Genomic DNA, 18,581 nt, shown 5'->3' with positions numbered 1-18,581 from the left:
GCGGGGTGGTCCGCGCCAGCCCAGGGTGCAGCAAGCCAGGAGCTGAGGGCCCTGACCCAGGCACAGCAGAGGGGCCACCACCAGCTGTCCCGGCACCAGAGTCGGCAGGTTCGTCCAGGAAGGCCATACCAGCTATGTGCCAGTTCTATCCCCTACCCGGGGGGGGGGAGGCGAGGGGAGACCAGGGACGGCATGCATGGGCCATGCCTCCCACGGATCACACAGCCACCTGTGCATGTGCGGGCATGTGCTGTGCCACCCTTGCGCAGGTGGCTCTAGCTGTGTGCCACACAGGGACCGTGGCCCAATAGCCACACGTGTCTGTGAAGACACCTGACACGCTCCCGACCTCGGGGCAGGACACAGCAGGATGCCCTCCCTTCACATACCCCCTCTACACAGGGACAGGGGACATCTCCCTCCCTCCCCTGCCCCAGCTGCACTATATACAGCACAGGGGCATGGGTGCAGTCTTGGGGCAGCTCCCACTCCCGGGCAGAGCTGGACATGACAACCATGGCCTCTGTGCAAGCACATCGGCTCTGACGGTGCAGGGCATGGTCGCACTCACCTCGCGGGGGGGCTGGGCATCATCCTCTGCGTCCCCAGGGAGAACTGACCACTTCTCTTCTTTCTCTACAGCCGCACCAGCTGCTTGTGTAGGGCGCACCACCCCGCCTGGGACATGCTCCAGCACCTGCGACCTCAGCAGGACCACCACCACGCAGCAGGGGTACAGAGAGCAGCACCTGCAGGCCCTGCGAGCCCAGACCTGGATCATGGAGCAGCAGGTGCAGGATGACCGGGCGTTCCAGCAGGAGCTGCTTGCCCAGGGTCGTGCCATCTGTCACCATCTGCAGGCCCTGGTGCAGAGCATGCTGCCCCGTGCCAGTCCTGCGCCTGCTGCACCCCAGCTACTGTTCCTCCTCCCACTCCTGACCCCCCACCTCTTCCTCCTCAACCTCCACACCCTCCTTCTCAATCTCCACACCCCCTACCTCAACCTCCGCACTCTCCTCCCCATCCCCCCAGGGATGCCGAGACCCCCTCCTCCATGGTGCTGGGAGGCAGTTGGCCCGGTGAGATTCCCACCCCTGAGCACTGAGCTTCCCCTGCCCCTTCCTCCCATTGCTTCCCCCTTCCAGCTCCCTCCTCCCAGTTTTCCCCCTCCCCTCTCCCACCTTCTCTCCTGCCCTCTCCTACCTCCTTTCCCCATCTCTCCAGAGGTTCACCCCCCAGTTGTGTTAAATAAAGACAGTTTCTATTTTTAAAAATACGTGTATTTTATTTGACATCAGGAAGGGGGGGCCTAGGGAAGGGTAAGCAGAAGGACGAGAGAGAGGAATGGGGCACAAGCCCCCGGTGGGGCAGACCAAGGAGACTGTTAGTGCTCCTCAGGGTGGAAGCTCTCCCACAGGGCCCCCTGGATCCTGAAAGCCCCTTGATGGTTCTCCAGGATGGCAGCCTGCAGACAGTGCAGCCAGGCTGCTGGCAACGTGTCCACGAGATGCAGCAGAGTCCCATTGGGCAGGTCTGGTTCCATGTTGCAGAGTGCCATGGTGTCCTGAGTGAGGGCAAGGAGAGCACTCCAAGACACAAATGCTTTGCTGTCCCTCTGGGTATGTCTACACTACCCCGCTAGTTCGAACTAGCGGGGTAATGTATGCATACCGCACTTGCTAATGAAGCCCGGGATTTGAATTTCCCGGGCTTCATTAGCATAAGCGGGGAGCTGCCATTTTTAAATCCCCGCTGCTTCGAACCCCGTGCAGCGCGGCTACACGGGGCTCGAACTAGGTAGTTCGGACTAGGGTGCCTATTCCGAACTACCGGTACACCTCGTTTCACGAGGAGTAACGGTAGTTCGGAATAGGAACCTAGTCCGAACTACTTAGTTTGAGCCCCGTGTAGCCGCGCTGCACGGGGTTCGAAGCAGCGGGGATTTAAAAATGGCGGCTCCCCGCTTATGCTAATGAAGCCCGGGAAATTCAAATCCCGGGTTTCATTAGCAAGTGCGGTATGCATACATTACCCCGCTAGTTCGAACTAACGGGGTAGTGTAGACATACCCTCAGTGAGGTAAATCAGCAAGCAGAGAAACCTGAGAACTGTCTGTTGGCATGGAGGGTCGGGTGCCTTGAAGCACAGACCTCGGCTAGCCTGAGGCAGCAGCCCCACACACTAAGTTCGACCCTGATGCCCTTTTGGCAATGGTTCCAACCAGCCTTACCTTCGATTCAGGGTCCACTCAATGTGGACGCCCTATTTTGAATTAGAAAACCGCTATTTCAAATTAGTTTTTGTGTCTAGATGTGTTATTTCGAATTAGCTTATTTCGAATTAGCTAATTCGAAATAAATTAATTTGAAATAGCACTGTCGTGTAGACATACCCTAAGAGAAGCAAGAGTCCACAGTTGGTTAGATTTTTAGATAATGTGATCTTGCCTCAGTCCTTTGGATGTTATACTATCTACCCCCGTAGAATAATTGTACCATAAAGATTCTTCTGTAAAATATTTTAAAGAATTTTACAAATATTGTTACAGTGGGGGAAACAAGTATAAAGAAATTAACTGCATTGCTGAAGATCTTATAGTTAAACATTTGCTAGAGCCAGGAATAGCACCTACAGCTGGGTTTCATATCTGTGCCTTATCTACACAACCATCCTTTCTCTCCATGGTTCCTGAAGGTGAGAGGCCAGCAGAATTTAAAGGAGTGCAACACATATTCCCCTTCAACTAGTTAATTTATTTACTCACCAGCAAGCAGGCTAATGAAAGAGCATATCTACCATCTATGCAAATATGGGCATGACCTCCTGTTTTGTGGGTGAGTGGGAGATAAATTTAATTGACAAAGAGAGCCCAGAGGAAAATCAGGAGAGGAGAAATTGTGCCACATCAGACCTAATTTAACACACAGTTTTTGGTAGGCGTTGAAATCTTTCTATTTCAAGGTGGGGTTTGAAATGCCACCGGAACTGCACTTCCTATTTAGCTGTCTGCAGTGTGATTATCTCAAGGCTGCACAGAGAAAGCAGAGGCTGCAGCTGACAGGAGATAACAGTTTGAAAGATGCCTTTTGTTCACATGGTTTTTTTCCCCTTTCCACTGAGTTTTCCAACATGCCTCTAATGCACGTTAGAACAAGTACATCTTTTGAAATTATTCTCTTTAATACAAAGAGAAATATGCCCACTCCCACCTCCCAGTTGTCTTCTAAAAGCTGGGCTCAATTTAAGCAGAGGCATACTTGTGAGAAAGAACAAAGGTGAAGCTTTTTGCCATGAAAAATGTGAACTTAGTTGACAGAATCTCATAGCTTGTGCAGCAAAGGTGGTATAAATAAAGCGAGTCACATACAATACCATATAAGGCATTCAGACTATATTGGCAGCAGCTCTCTTTCTTGCTAATGATGTGCTACTAAAAGTTTGAGCTTTAAATCAAACAAAGAAAAGAAGAAAATTCACCTTCCATGCTGGATTAATCCATTGTGTTTACACAGCACTACCTTTCTCACTGCTTTGTGCTTCACTTCCGCACATGGAACTGATGAAAGGTAAAGCACTTTGGGTATGTCTACGCTACAGCACTAATTCGAACTAACTTATTTCGAATTAGTTAATTTGAAATAAGCTAATTCGAAATAACGTATCTAGATCCAAGAACTAATTCGAATTAGCGTTTTGCTAAGTCTAAATAGCGCGTCCACACTGATTGGACGCTGGGTCGCATTTAAAGGCAGCTGAAACTGGTTCCAGCAGGACATCAGGTCAGTAGCTGCTTTGTGTGGCTGCTGTCTGAGGCTATCTGATGCTCGTGCTTAAAGGGACCCCCCCGGACAGCCGGTTCTCAGCTTTTTCGCTTGCTTGCCTACCTCGCCGAGGGACAGCAAAGTGTTTTCCTCTCTGGCTGCCTGTGTCGATGGTTCCGATTGGGGCCGCCGCCGCAGTTGGCACTGTGGACCCAGCGCTCACCCTGGGCATTCTGCTCCAGTTTTTGGACTTGCTGCTGCAAGCCTGCCAGCAATGGCTGGAGGCTGCCTGGCACCATCTGGTGCACGTCAGCCCCTTGCCCCTCCCCTGGCCTCCCTGAGGGCCATGGAGGAGCCGCAGCAGTGCCTGGATGCCAGCGTGCTCCACTGCATCTGGCGTCTGGACACCAGCAGCGACTGGTGGGACCACATCGTCCTGGAGCTCTGGGGAGACCAACACTGGATCCAGAACTTCAGGATGAAGAAGGACACCTTTGTGGAACTCTGCGAGTGGCTCATCCCTGCTCTGCGGCGATGGGACACTCTCATGAGGCCTGCAACCCCCTCCAGGAGCATGTGGCCATCGCTCTCCACGCCGGACAGCTATAGATCCGTTGGGAACCAGTTCAGCGTGGGAAAATCCACCGTCGGAGCAGTGCTCATGCAGGTACAGCACTCACCGGCCACTGGGCTGGAGGGGGGAGGGGGGCTGCAAGGAGGGGATGGGCTGCCCAAGGGAAAATGGCAGGGGAGGAGGCAAAAGTGCCCCGCACGGGAGGGTTCAGTCTGTCCCGGCCGTACTACACTCCGTCCGCGGCAGCCAGGATCACAGCGCGGGTTGCTTCTGGGAGTGGGGCATGGAGCAGTTCCAGGTAATGAACACTCCCAGCCACCCGGGCACCCCAGTTTGATGTGTCTCTCGGCAGGTGGTCAAGGCCTCTGCAGGGTGGTCCACCTCACCGACCTGGACGCGGTCATCTAGGGGTTCGGCGCCCTCGGCTTCCCCAACTGTGGAGGGGCCATCGACAGGACACACATCCTCATCTGTGCCTCGGAACACCAAGCCTCCCAGTACATCAACCACAAGGGGTACTTCTCCGTGCTCCTGCTGGCCATGTCTGACCACGGGGCCAATTCACGGACATTACTGTGGGCTGGTCCGGCAAGGCACACGATGCCAAGGTGTTCCAGAACTCCTCCATGTGCCGGAGGCTGCAAGCCGGGACCTTCTTCCCCAACCGCTACTTCAGGGTTGGGGACGTGGACATGCCCGTCTGCCTGGTGGGGGATGCGGCCTACCCCCTACAGCCCTGGCTAATGAAGCCCTACACGGGACATCTCAACCCCTCCCGGCAGGCCTTCAATGCCAGGCTCATCAGGGCCTGCATTGTGGTGAAGGGGGCCTTCGGATGCCTGAAAGCACCGTTTAGGTGCCTCCTCACCTGCCTCAACGTCACCAAGCACAATATCCCTCCCATGGTGGCAGCATGTGGTGTGCTGCACAATTTATGTGAGTGGAAAGGGGAGGCTTTTCTGCCAACCTGGATGGCTGAGGCTGATCACATGGCTGTCCAGTACGCACAGCCCCGCACCGCTGCCATCCGGGAGGCCCAGCGGGGGCCCGTCCAGATCCGGGAAGCCCTGCGGGACAGCTTCCTGGTGGAGGAGGACTGAACTCTCCCTGCATGCCCCACTGGGACCGTCTTCCACCCTCATTTCCTTCCCCTTTCCCCTCCTTAACCCTCCTTCCTAATGTCAAATAAAGACACCTGTTTTGGCAAACAAAAATCTCTTTTTATTTTACATAAATAACTGCGGTGGGGGGAGGGAGGAATGAAGGTGGGAGGGGGAGGGAGAAACCTGGGAGGAGGGAGCTGGAAGGGGGACGAAGGGGAGGAAGGGAAGGGAAAGCTCAGGGTTCGGGGTCTTGCTGACTCTCCCGTCTCACAGCACTGCGGGTGTGGGGGCATTGGGGGTGAGTGGGTGTGGAGGGTGGGGCAGGAGGGAAAGGGGGTGGAGGAAGTGGGAGGGGTAGCAGAGGTGGGAGGAGGAGCGAGAGCTGGGGCGGCCGCAGGGGCTGGAGCAGGAGGAGGCAGGAATCTGTCCACCAGGGTCTGGAGGTGACCTTTGAGGGCACGGCCCTGATCCTCCAGTGCTTCCAAGCTCCACTGCCTCAGCCGCAGGTCCTCCTGGACCCAGTGCTCCTGGGTGCAGAGCTGCTGCCCCAGTAGCCACAGGTGCCATCGGTAGTAGTCCTCCAGATTCCTGGTGCGCCTGCTGGCCCGGGTGCGGGTGGCTGTTGCAGGTGAGGTGGTGTGCCCTGCAGTCCCAGTTGCTGCGGTTGTGGTGAAACAAGAGCAGTGGTCAGTTCTCCCTGGGGATACAGTGGGTGAAACCCAGCCCCCCTCTGCAAGGTGAGGTCGGCATGTGGGGAATGGTCCAGGGCCCCTGCATGACACCCAGCTGCTGCTCCATGGTGGGCAAGGCCCAGGCGCACGGTCCCTGGGCTCCCTCTCCACATAAGGGGAGCATGATGGCACTCACATGTGGAGCCCTCCCCGGCTTCAGATGACACAGCAGATGTGCTCTGTGGGATGACTCGGGGGTCCTGGGTCCTGGGCAGGCTCCCTGCAGGCTCCTGGCTCTTGGCGTCCTCCTTTTCCTCCATTTCTGCCCCAGGGTCGACCACCACCTGGGGGGCATGAACTTTGAGGCCCTGGATGCGATCCAGGGCCTCAAAGTGAGGGCAGGCCTCTGGGTCGGCCCCTGGTTGGGAGGCCCTGGAGTAGGCCTGCCGCAGGTCCTTAATTTTGCAGCAGACCTGCTCCTGGGTCTGCATGTGGCCTGTGGTGGCCAGCCTGGCAGCCATGCGGCTGTAAACGGCTGCATTCCTGTGCCTAGTGTGGAAATCGTGGATGTTGGAGGCCTCCCCCCAAACCTCGATGAGGTCCACCATCTCTGCACTAGACCAGGTGGGCACCTGCCTTTTGAGGCCCCGGGCAGGCTCCTGGGAGCCACCAGCCTGGTCCTGGGAAGAGGCGGGGGGCTGGGTGGCAGCGGGTGGCTGGCTCATCTCGTGCCAGGTGCAGGGTCTGCTGGCTGGATGCTGGCAGGCTTGCAACCGGCACAGGCACCATGGGCAGACCATGCCCCTTTAAGGGTTCCGGGGCTGAGAGGGGGGCAAAAGAGTTTCCCTGGTTTGGCCCAGAGTGGCCACCAGGGCAACCTGGGAAGGGCTAGCTTCCAGCTAGTTCGAATTAAGTGGCTACACAGCCCTTAATTCAAACTACTTAATTCGAACTAGGCATTACTCCTCGTAGAATGAGGTTTACCTAGTTCGAATTAAGTGCTCCGAATAAATTCAAAATAGCAGTTTGCATGTATAGCCACTATTAAAGTTAATTCGAACTAACGGCTGTTAGTTCGAATTAACTTTGTAGTGTAGACATACCCTGAGAGATCCTAAGATGAAAAGTGCGTGATTGCAAGTTATCAGTCTGTTTGTTCTTTGTTTTCTGTATGAGTCTACTGATAAATAATACTTGTGGAAATATCCAAATTATACATTAGTACATCACATATGTTTGGAAGAGATACTGCTAAGGTATCATTTCTCCCTGGGAAAAATGTCACAATCTCACAGACACATCTTTGATTTGCAAAGCTACAACTTCAGTGGTGTTAAACAAGGAGAACAAAGGGTATAGATAAAGCAAAATGACAGAGAACCAAATGCTTTCATGTGTGTAATATCTCTGCTATTACACTATTGCCAGTTCAATAGCATTTATCTTTAAAACAGGGGTGCAGAACCTGAGGCCGGAGGGCCAGATGCTGCCCCTGGCTTGCCTGGATCCAGCTCCCCAAGGTTCAGAGCCCCCCCCCCCCAGCACTTGGGAGCCTGCGCTGGTGTTCAAGCCCCTCTGCTGCCTCACCACAGGGCTGGAGCACACAAAATCTACTATGCTGGGCCCTCCTAGACTATGGTGGACAAGGGGAATGTGGGGAGTGTCTCTCTCCTCAGTTGGGGGCAACATCAGTCAAGGGGTTTTTTTGCTTCTCACTTGTGTGTGGCCCCTGACCCAAAAAAGGTTCCCCACTCCTGCTTTAAAATAACCCAGAAGAATGGCAGATGTTTTTATCTGCAGACACTAGCCTTTTGCTTCCTGCAGATCTGCTGAGGTGAAAGACCAGTTACTTACCTCCTAACTGTGATTCTTCGAGATGTGTTGCTCATGTCCATTCCAATATAGGTGTGCGTGCGCAGTGTGCACACACCGTCGGAGACTTTTCCTTCAGCAGTACCCTTACGGCCAGCAGGGAGCCCCCTGGAGTGGTGCTGATATATCGGCCCATATAGACAACTGCTGGCCCCTTCACCCACTCAGTTCCTTCTTACCGGCATATTCCAGATAAAGAGCAGTGGGCGGGGATTTGGAATGGACATGAGCAACACATCTCAAAGAATCACAATTGCGAGGTAAGTAACTGGTCTTTCTTCTTTGAGTGATTGCTCATATGTATTCCAATATAGGTGACTCCAAAGCAGAACCTAACTAGGAGGAGGGAGTTAAAACCACGGAGGAGTTAAGGACCGCCCTACCTAGGACAGCATCTTCTCTGGCCTGATGGGACAGTGCATAATGGTTAGTAAACATGTAGACTGAGGACCATGTGGCAGCCCTACAGATGTCCAGGATGGGAACCTGCACTGCAAAAGCGGTGGAAGCTGCCATAGCTCTCATAGAGTGCACTCTAAGGGTCGGGGCTGAAATGCCTGCTAGAGAGTAGCACTCCCTGATACAGGAGATTATCCATGAAGAGATCCTCTGAGTGGATATAGGTTGGCCTCTCATGCGTTCTGTGATGGCTACGAAAAGTTGTGGTGATTTTCAGAATGGTTTGGTCCTGTCTAAATAAAAGGCTAGCACCCTACGGATGTCTAACATGTGTAAAGCTTGTTCTTTCCCCGATGCATGCAGTTTCGGGTAAAAGACTGGTAGAAAAATATCCTGGGAGGTGTGGAACGCAGAAACTACTTTCGGCAAAAAGTCTGGGTGAGGTTGGAGCTGGACCTTGTCTTTAAAAAAATACTGTGTGAGGGGGAGGTCTGACATCAATGCCCTTCTCAGACACTTGCCCCGTGGAGGTGATTGCCACTAGGAGGGACACCTTATATGATAGGTGGAGGAGGGAGCATGTGGCTTGTGGTTCAAACAGGGGCCCCATAAGTTTGGACAGTACCAGGTTTAGGTCCCACTGGAGAATGGTTTGCCAGACATGTGGATAGAGTCTGTCCATTCCTTTTAGGAACCTGTTGACCATAGGGTTGGCAAATAGCGTTTTCCCCCCTTCCCCTGGATGGAAGGCTGAAATGGCCACTAGGTGGACCTTAATGGAAGAGGAAGAGAGATGCTGGAGCCTGAGGTCCAACAGGTAATCCAGGATCAAGGGGACTGGTGCCCACCTCGGGTGTACCCCCTTCTGAGAAGCCCAACAGCAAAACTGCTTCCACTTAGCTAGGTAAGTAGTTCTAATGGAAGGTTTTCTGCTACTCAGAAGGACTTCTTGAACTCGTTGAGAGCACTGGAGCTCCTCTGCCATTAACCATGGAGCTTCCATGCTGTCAAATGAAGGGACCATAGGTCTGAGTGGTGAAGCCTGCCCGAGTCCTGGATATCAGTCCCGGGACTAGTGGGATGATTACAGGCCTCTCGCATGAGAGGTTGAGGAGGGTCGAAAACCAATGCTGTCTGGGCCACACTGGGGAGATTAGAATTAATGATGCCCTGAACTCCCGCACTTTCAATGGGACCCTGTGAACTAGTGGGAAGGGTGGGAAGGTGTACAGCAGGATTTGCGGCCAGTGGAGGAGGAGAGCATCCCCTAAAGACTTCCCATCCCTGTCCCATGAGGAAGCAGTAGTGGGGGCACTTCGTGTTCTGCCTGTGGTAAACAGATCCAGATGGGGAAACCTCCACACACAGAAGACAGATTGGGCAACATCGCAATGCAGGGACCACTCGTGGCTCACAAATGATCTGCTCAATCTGTCCGCTAGGATGTTCTGTGAGCCCAGGAGATACAAGGCCATCGGGTGGATATCCGCCCCGATATAGTGTTCCCATAGGCTGATTGCCTCTGAGCACAGGCGACGTGAATGAGCCTCGCCTTACTTGTTTATATAGGCCACCGCTGTCATGTTGTCTGACAGGATGAGGACAGTATTGTCCCTCAGGTGGGGAAGGAAAACTGCACAAGCCAGCCGGACTGCCCTGAGTTCCCTGACGTTGATATGCAGGGAGGTTTTGCGGAGGGACCACATAGCTTGAGTGTGCAGCTCTCCCAGGTGGGCTCCCCAACCCATGTCCGGTGCATCTGTGACCAATCAGATGGATGGGACTGACTGGGAAAATGGGACCCCCGTGTAGACTTCCGCTTGGTGGGTCCACCACTTCAGCGCAAGGAGGACGGGGGGGGGGACGGTTAACACTCTGTCCCAGGAGTAGATGGCTGGGTTGAGGACTCGCAATAGCCACATCTGAAGAGGGCACATGTGCAGTCTGGCGTGTTGCACTACATACGTGCAGGCGGCCATGAGGCCCAATAGACGCATGTAAGCCCGAGCGGTGGTCACTGGAAAGTTCAAGAGCGACCTGACTGCCAACTATAGCGTGAGAAAGCAGGAGCTGGGTAGAGAGGTGCTCTGAAACCGAGAATCTAGGGTCACACCCACGAATTCTATGGCCTGGGAAGGAGTTAAGGTGGATTTGTCCAGGTTTAAAAGAAGACCTAGTTCTTGAAAAAGTTAGTGGAGTATGGCGATGTTGTCTCTCACCTGGGTTTCCGACTTCCCTCGGAGGAGCCAATCGTCCAAATAAGGGAACACATGGACTCCCTTTTCCTGAGCTCGGCGGCCACCACCGCCATATATTTGGTGAAGACTCGGGGAGTCGTAGAAATACCAAAGCGAAGGGCTGTGAATTGGAAGTGGTCCTGGCCCACAGTGAATCGCAGGAACCTTCAGTGGAAGGGGGCGATTGAAACATGAAAATAAGTGTCTTTTAAGTCGAGGGCAGCGTACCAGTCTCTGGGGACTAGGGAAGGAATGAGAGACACCAGAGTAACCATTTTGAATTTTGTCTTGATGATGAAGAGGTTTAGAGCGCTGAGGTCCAAGATTGGGAGGGCCCCCTTTTGCTTTTGGAACCAGAAAATAGTAGGAATAAAATCCTCTGTTTAGAAAATCAAGGGGAACTCGTTCTACTGCCCCCAAGGTGAGAAGGAGGCGAGCCTCCTCCTGTAACAGCGGCTTGTGAGAGGGGTCCCTGAAAAGGGATGAGGTAGGGGGTTAGGAAGGAGGGGGCAAGAGGAAAGGGATTACATAATCCGTTTCCACTATCTCCAGAACCCATCGGTCCGATGTAACAGACGGCCAGTCTAGGAACATTCCTGCTGATAAATGACCGCCTCTGGGTGGCAGGTTTGTGTAGGCCCAAGGACTTTAATGTGGGTCTCGTGTCCTTCAGGCCATGCAGCCACTGGTCAGTTCGCTCTGAGAAGAGCAACGTGCCTTCGAAAGGGAGGTCCTATGAGGTGTTTTGGACTTCCGGCGGCACTCCGGAGCCCTGGAGCCATGAGCTGCAACGCAGGACCACTCTGGTGGCCATGACTTGTGAAGCCACATCAGCCACATTGAGGACTGCTTGTAACGCCATTCGGGAAATTACTCTCCCCTCTTCTTGAAGGGCTTTATACTCTACACGGGCATCTTTGGGGAGTAAGTCCATAAACTTGTCCATTGATGCCCAGGTGTTGTAGGCATATCTGGACAGAAGGACTTGTTGGTTGTCAACTTGGTATTGGATGCCCCTGGATGCATAGACTTTTCTGCCCAAGTAAGTCGGTCTTCTTAGCCTCCCTGTTCTTAGGAATGGCGGCGGGCTGTCCCTGCCTCTCCCTCTGGTTGACTGCCTGAACTACTAAAGAACCGGGGGAAGGGTGGGAGAAGAGGTGTTCATTACCCTCCTGAGGACAAAATGCCACCATTCTGCACATTTATTGGTGGGCGGGATGGATGCGGGGGTTTGCCACAAGGCTGCCGAAATCTTGGCTACCATCTTGTTGATCGGCAACGCCATTCTGGAGGGAGCGTCTGCGTGCAAGATGTCGATGGTTGGGTCCGAGTCCTCAGACATTGTCCGCTTGGACTCCCAGACTTTGGGCCAGGCAGTGGAGTAGGTCTTAGTGGGCCCTGCCATCCAAGGAGAGCGTGGAGGGCACTGAGTTGGCCAATGCCTCATCCAGGGAGGACGACAATGACCCCTTTGCCATATCACCCACAGGGGCGTCTGGACAGCCTGGATCATTCGAAATGGCCACGAAGGGAGGGGGGAAAGGTTGGCTCACTAGAGCTGTGCTCTCCCCTGGGCCTGGGGATGATTGGCACAGAGGTACTGAGGAGGCCGACATGGGGGAGCAGACCAAAGGTGTTGCCGATGGAGGGACTCGTGGACCTGACGTGACAGAAGCCGGTCTAGGGGGGTTCATACCCTGGCTCTGATGGTAGGCCTAAGGGGTCCAAAAAGGTCACTGTCTGGGTGGTTGGGGCAGCCACGTCTGCTGAACCATCGGTACAGGGATCGGTTGAGCCCACTGTTGTTGGTACCAACGTGGAGAGGTAAGGTGCCGGGACCGGTGCCGGGAGTGGGAACGGTGTTGTGAATGGGACCTGGAGTCCCTTGAAGACCATGCTGAGTCTGTGTCAGAGTCAGACGAGTACTCCAAGGTGGACCATGGTGGTGCCGATGCCAATGTTGATTGTCCTGCAGCGTGCCGAGACATGGCTTCTGGCTTGCCACAGTGCCAAGGTGGAGGAGGAGGAATGGCCGAGACAGGATCCCTGACTTTAGGTGCCGTGTTGCTGGGGGCCAGTAGCAGTGCCGGGCGGGTAATCCATGTCGCATCTGGTGCCAGTGCCACTGACACTGGAGTGACAGTAGCTGGTGCCGAGGGAGGTGCCACATGGCTCTGCTGCACCTCATGCACCATTTCACCAGGCACCCTAAGAGGGGAGCGGTACCGGGCATCCCTGTGCCATCTTGAGGGTGCCGGAGTTGGTGGAGGGGAGGGAGAAGAATCTATAAGAACCCTGGCTACCTCCAAAACCTCCAGGGTGTTTCGGTCCGGTAGATCTTCTAAAGGACTCACATCCCTCTGGTGGGAAGATTAGTTGCTCTCTGGACTGCCTGGCGTCACGTGCCCCACTGTACAGTGCACGTGGGAGAAGAAATCTGCATTCGCATGCACCCTCCCTGGCCGATGGGCCACCTGAAAAGAATAAGGCTGCAGCTACAAGTACCAACGCATTATTCTGGTGTTGGTGTCCTTCATAGTTTGTAGCCACCAGGGCGGGCATGATCAGTAACTAAGGTAAAAGAACTGCCCAGCAGGTAATATCGAAGGGCTTCAACGGCCCATTTTACTCTGAGGACCTCTCGTTCAATTGTCGAGTACTTGCTTTCTCCGGGATATAACTTACTGCTGAGGTAAAGGATCAGGTGTTCCTCTCTGTCCGTTTCTTAGGATAACACAGCTCCCAGTCCTATCTCTGAGGCATCGGTCTGGAGGATGAATGGCCTTGTAAGGTCAGGCTGAGCCAAGACTGGTTCTTGGAGCAACCGGTCTCGCAGGGTCCAGAAGGCCTCTTCACACTCCAGGGACCATTCCACTTTCTGAGGCCATTGGTTCTTGGTCAGATCCGTCAAGGTGGCCGCTAGGGTGGAAAAGTTGGGCACGAATCTGCGGTAATACCCCGCCAGCCCTAAAAATTTCCTGACCTGCCTCTTTGTAGTCAGGGTGGGATGGTCTTGGAGGGCCTGCACTTTGTCTACTAACAGCTTTACTCTCTCTTTTCCCGCGGAGTACCCTAGATATGTCACCTCTCATTTGCCTAGGTGGCACTTGGCTGGGTTCGCTGTTAACTTAGCTTCTCCCAGAGCCTCTAGCACCTTTTCTAGATGTTGAAGGTGCTCCTCCCAGTTCCTGCTATACACAACGATGTCATCAATGTAGGCAGCTGTATACTCATCATGCTCAGGACTTGGTTGATCAGGTGCTGGAACGTAGCAGCGGCTCCATGCAGACCAAACAGCATCATTGTGAACTGGTACAGCCCACAGGGGGCTGGGAAAGCATTTTTTCTTTTTCAGCAGGGATCAAGAGGATTTGCCAAAACCCCTTCGTAAGATCTAGCGTGGAAATGTAATCGGCCTTTTCTATTCGCTCAAGCAACAAGTCCACCCGGGACATTGGATATGGTGTTGACTTTTCGGAAATCAACACAAAACCATACCAACCTGTCAGGTTTGGGAACTAGCATGATGGAACTCCTCCACTCACTTCTGGACTCTTCGATGACCCCAAGGTCCATCATTTCCTTCAGCTCTCGATGCATGGTTTCCCACATCTTCCGGGGCAAGGGCTGGTGGTTGTCCCTCACTTTCTGGCCAGCGAGGGTGGCAATGTGGTGACTTGTCAATGGAGTTCTCCCTGGCTGACCCAACAGGACATGAGGGAATCAAGCGATCAGGCTTTGTACTTGTTGCCATTGTGCCTTGTCCAGGTCTGCCCTGAGGTCTACTAGTGGGCATTCTCCTGGGGAGCTGACTTGTGGCCCAAGCTCTGCCTCTGGGGCATAAGGGGCTATCAGCATGGCATTTCACTCCTTCCAGGGCTTTAACAGGTTTATGGGGTATATGCGGGTCTCTTTATGTCACCTCAGGAGTCACACCTCATAATCCATGGGGCCCACTTTCTGGGTCACCTCAAATGGTCCCTGCCATTTTGCTAGCAGTTTGGACTCAGCAGAAGGAAACAGGAGCAACAGCCAATCACCCGGTTGGAAGGTTCGTGCCCTTACGCTTTTGTTGTATTGCCGGGTCTGTTCCCCCCCTGGACCTTCTGCAAGTTCGCTTGGGCTAAGCATCCCAGTTCTTCCGGCTTCTCCCTCAGGTGGATCACATAGTGGATCAACCCCTGAGCAGGGGGTCTCTTGTTCTTCCCACATGTCCCTTTCCAGCTCCAGGATTCCCCTTGGCCAGTGTCCGTATAACATCTCAAAGGGTGAAAACCCTGTAGAGGACTGAGGTACCTCTCTCATTGTGAAAAAGTGCTGGCAGCCACTTGTCCCATGGACAGGGGTTGTCATCCACAAATTTGCGTAGCATGGTCTTCAGGGTTCTGTTAAAATGCTCGACCAGCCCATCAGTCTGTGGGTGGTACACTGAGGTCTTTATTGCACATATATTCAATAAGCGGCACAACTCAGCCATGAGCTTTGAAATAATATTTGTCCCTTGATCGGTTAGAATCTCCTTTGGGAACCTGACCCTTGCGTACACCTTCGGCAGCTCATCCACGATTGCTCTGGCCATTGTCACCCGCAGTGGGACCACCTCTGGGTAATGGGTAGTGTAGTCCATGATTACAAGAATGTATTTATTCCCACTTGAGCTTCTTTCCAGTGGGCCTACTAAATCCAAACGTCTACATTCAAATGGGGAGTGGCACTAAAGATGCCTGTGGGACCCCACCTGGGCCTGTTTTTTGGCATTCCAGGCATAAAGTGCAATAGTCAGCCACCTCCCAGTGTATCCTGGGCCAAAAGAATCGCTGGACCACCCTATGAAGTGTCTTTTCCCAGTCCAGGTGCCCGACCCATGGGATGGCGTGAGCCAGCTGGAGTAATGGCCACAGGAATTGACAGGGCACCAACAGCTGACAGATGTCAACCCTGGGTCTGTGGGTTCAGGACCAGCGATACAGGAGGTCTTTGCAGATTTCAAACCGAGGCCCCTGTGCTCTAACTGCCGTTCGCGGCTCTCCCTGATCTGGGGTTTCTGCCTGGTCCCAGGCCAGGCTAAGGGACGGGTCGTTCCTCTGCTCTGCATGAAAGTCGCCATCTAGGTCTATGCTGGCCTGTTGGGACTCTATGCTCGGAGTGACCATGAGGGGCTGGTCCCTCTCCCTCGAAACCCCTGAGTTTCCTTCTCCCAGGTCATCAGCTAGTTTCGGGTCGGCCAAGGCTCCCAGGGCAGGGTCTTCCCCCTCACACCTGTCAGGTTCCCATCCTGCAAGAAACTTGTGAAATAGGGCTAATCCTGGCCCATCACCATAGGGTATGCCAGATCCTGGGCCATTACCACTGTCCAGTGGTCCTCATGCGGATGTATCGCCAGCTTCACCCGGGTTGTGGGGTATGACCTCACATCCTTGTGGATGCAGTGCAGCTGTATCGGTGTGCCCCACTGGACTGGCCTGGGGATTAGTCTCTTCCAAATCAGGGTCTGCCCGCAACCTGAATCCACTAGGGCTATTGTCTCCCAGCCGTTCACTCTAACAGGAATCACTATTTTTGCCTGGCCCCCCCTTTTGCACTCGTGTCCCCACCACCAGCACCTGTCCGTAGTCGCAATCCTCAAATGGGCCCCCGCACCTAAAATGAACCTCCTGGTCGCCCTTGTACCCCTCCCCCCCATTGGGTTTGACCCTGCCGAAGTCACCTTATGGGGCGAGGGGGCCGCCTCTTCTGGGGTGGTTCTGCCTCCCCTCTCTTGGGGATTCCCCGTCTTGTCCCCCCTGCCTGGGCTGCCCTTGCCACGTCGGGCTGCTCTCTTTGGTGTAACTGGTCCTCCTCTGGGGATATGGAGAGCGTCACACCCGTGCTCCTTTCTCATCGTTTCTGAGGTGCGCCACCTCAGCTTGGCATTTGGGGCTTTCCCCATTGCCATATAACTCTCCATGACGGCCACAGCTTGTGCCAGGGTCCCAGGTCAATGACGTTGGACCCACCTCCTTCCTCCTGGAGGCAAGACTTGGAGGAACTACCCTAGGGCCACCAGCTCGGCAACCTGGGTTGCCGACCTCTTTTCTGGCCCTAACCACCACCAACTCTGCTCCCGAATTCTCTGGGCCACCACCCGGTGCCAGGCCCCCAGAGCATCCTGAGCCCGCTTCAGCCGCTGGAGGTAGGTTTGTAGCAGCGACTGTGGGGCTGTCTGCATTTGCAGGTGGTCTATCAGCCCATCACAGAGCTTGCCTAGGTCCATGATGTCAGCCTAGGAGGTTCCTGGCTCTCACCCTTTGGATAGGGTACTGGCCCACCCAAACAGGAACCGCTTCTCTTTTTTTTTCTCCTCTGGGTAGCCCTCACAAACCTTCCCCCTTTTTATCTGGGGGTGGGGGAAGTCTGCTTAAGAGTTATCCATGTTCTCACCAGTTGTGGTGGGGTGTCTAGCCCCGCAATCCCCCCCAACAGGGTCACTCCCCATCAGGCCCCGAGTCCTAGCCTCTCGCAATCCGGCCCTGAGGCCTAGTCTCTCGCCAACAGGCCCTGCTGCCTAGTCTCTCAGGATCTGCTCCTAGTCTGGGAGCCAGGAAAAAGGGGTGGGGGGGCAGGGGCCTCCCTCTCCACCTGGCCCTAACCCAGGGCCCTATCAGTGGTGGGTGGTTCTCACACTGGCTTGGAGGTGAGTTCTCCCCAAAATGCACCGAGCTCCTCCTGCTCCCCACCCTGGGCTGCTTCCTACCCCGTCCCCCTGGCTGGCATGGGCCCCACCTCTATATGCAGGTCTTGCTGCAGTAGCGGCGTTGGCAGGCATGGCAGCGGCAGCTGGTCCAGCAGCTGGTGCAACAATGGTGTCGGGGTTGGTGGCGGCTGTTGGCACTGCAGCAGTTGGTGCGATGACAGCGGTTAGGGTGGCAGAAAGCCATGGGCGGTGGGCGGCAGAGACTGGTACAGTGGCCGTAGCTATGGCATTGGCTGGGCCTGCGGCTCAGGCTCTGGCTCTGGCGGTAGCAGCTGCTCCCATGCTCGGGCAGGAGCTCCTTCCCCTCCAGAGGTCAGCCCCAACTGAGCTGCCTCGCTGGCCTTTATACCTGGCCCGCAGTTGAAGCATGCCCAGCACTGCTGCGTGGGAGGGGAGAGGGTCTTCCCTTGGCTAGTGCGGGATTGGGTCACCCCGTCACAGTGTCACTGACTAATGAAACAGCTAAGGGAGCATGGTGACCTCCCAGCAGGATTTTCTAGGAGTGAGAGCTCACTGGTAGAATTATAAAGCAATTATTTAGCAAACAGACCAAAAGGTTAGATCCTGGAGATATCACTGTAACTCATGGACATTAGTGGATGTTGCTAAAGAATCGAGTGGGTTATGAGAGTGTAAGCTACGAAACAATTACTATGTTTCAATACCAAGGCAGTCTCAGTAATGAGTGAACCATTTCATTTACATAATATGTACATTCAAAGGTTGTGAAGGGCATTGGATCAATCTCAAAGAACATATGTCCAATATCTGATTACTAAGAGTTGGGGTTCTGGCCAGGAACAGCAAGCCTTCAAGTCTATCTGACCTTCTTAGTACCAGGATAATCTACTGCTAATCCAGTTTTTAGATAGAGTAATTGGAAAAATGAAGTTTTGTGGGCAGCAGAGGCTGCATTTTGCCATATATAGATGTGAAAGGATGCACTCGCATTGTCTCCATGACTTTTAATTATTCAATAGACTGCACACATGTGGGTAGATTTTCTGAGGAAAGGGTTAAAAGGGTGTGGGAACATGTTCTGCAGCTTCCCACACACCTATATTATGCCAATATGCAACACTGGGTCAAGGTATATATAATTTCCTTTGAATAGCGCTATAGGGAAACCAGTCAAGTCTCCACCTAATTTTGCTTGCATTGTGTTTTCTAGCCAGTATAATTTTGTCTCTAGGCACTGCAATAATATTCATGGCTAATTCTGAGCAGCACT

General features: G+C 53.9%; 1 protein-coding gene across 11 annotated transcripts in view; it reads left to right on the top strand.

Annotated features, from left to right (window-relative positions):
* The window catches only part of LOC142828014 (uncharacterized), a 119,371-nt gene that overhangs the window by 89,533 nt on the left and 11,257 nt on the right, over nucleotides 1–18,581 (top strand). For 5 of the 11 annotated variants that reach the window (XR_012902910.1, XM_075925155.1, XM_075925154.1 and 2 more), the window contains one exon: nucleotides 643–1,632. The exons of 1 other annotated variant lie outside the window; for it this stretch is intronic. Coding sequence is in view for 4 of the 10 variants with exons in the window: in XM_075925155.1 (XP_075781270.1) it covers nucleotides 643–1,271 (629 nt within the window). In the remaining 6 variants the exon portion in view is untranslated. Of the gene's footprint in view, nucleotides 1–642; nucleotides 1,635–18,581 lie in introns of those variants that run through there. 5 more of the 11 variants (XR_012902913.1, XR_012902909.1, XR_012902908.1 and 2 more) reach the window with 4 other exon arrangements.

The sequence above is a fragment of the Pelodiscus sinensis genome, chromosome 3, assembly GCF_049634645.1.
Source record: "Pelodiscus sinensis isolate JC-2024 chromosome 3, ASM4963464v1, whole genome shotgun sequence".
NCBI lineage: Eukaryota > Metazoa > Chordata > Testudines > Trionychidae > Pelodiscus > Pelodiscus sinensis.
The sequence above is the reverse complement of the archived record's forward strand: the minus strand, read 5'-3'. Positions and strand labels throughout refer to the sequence as shown.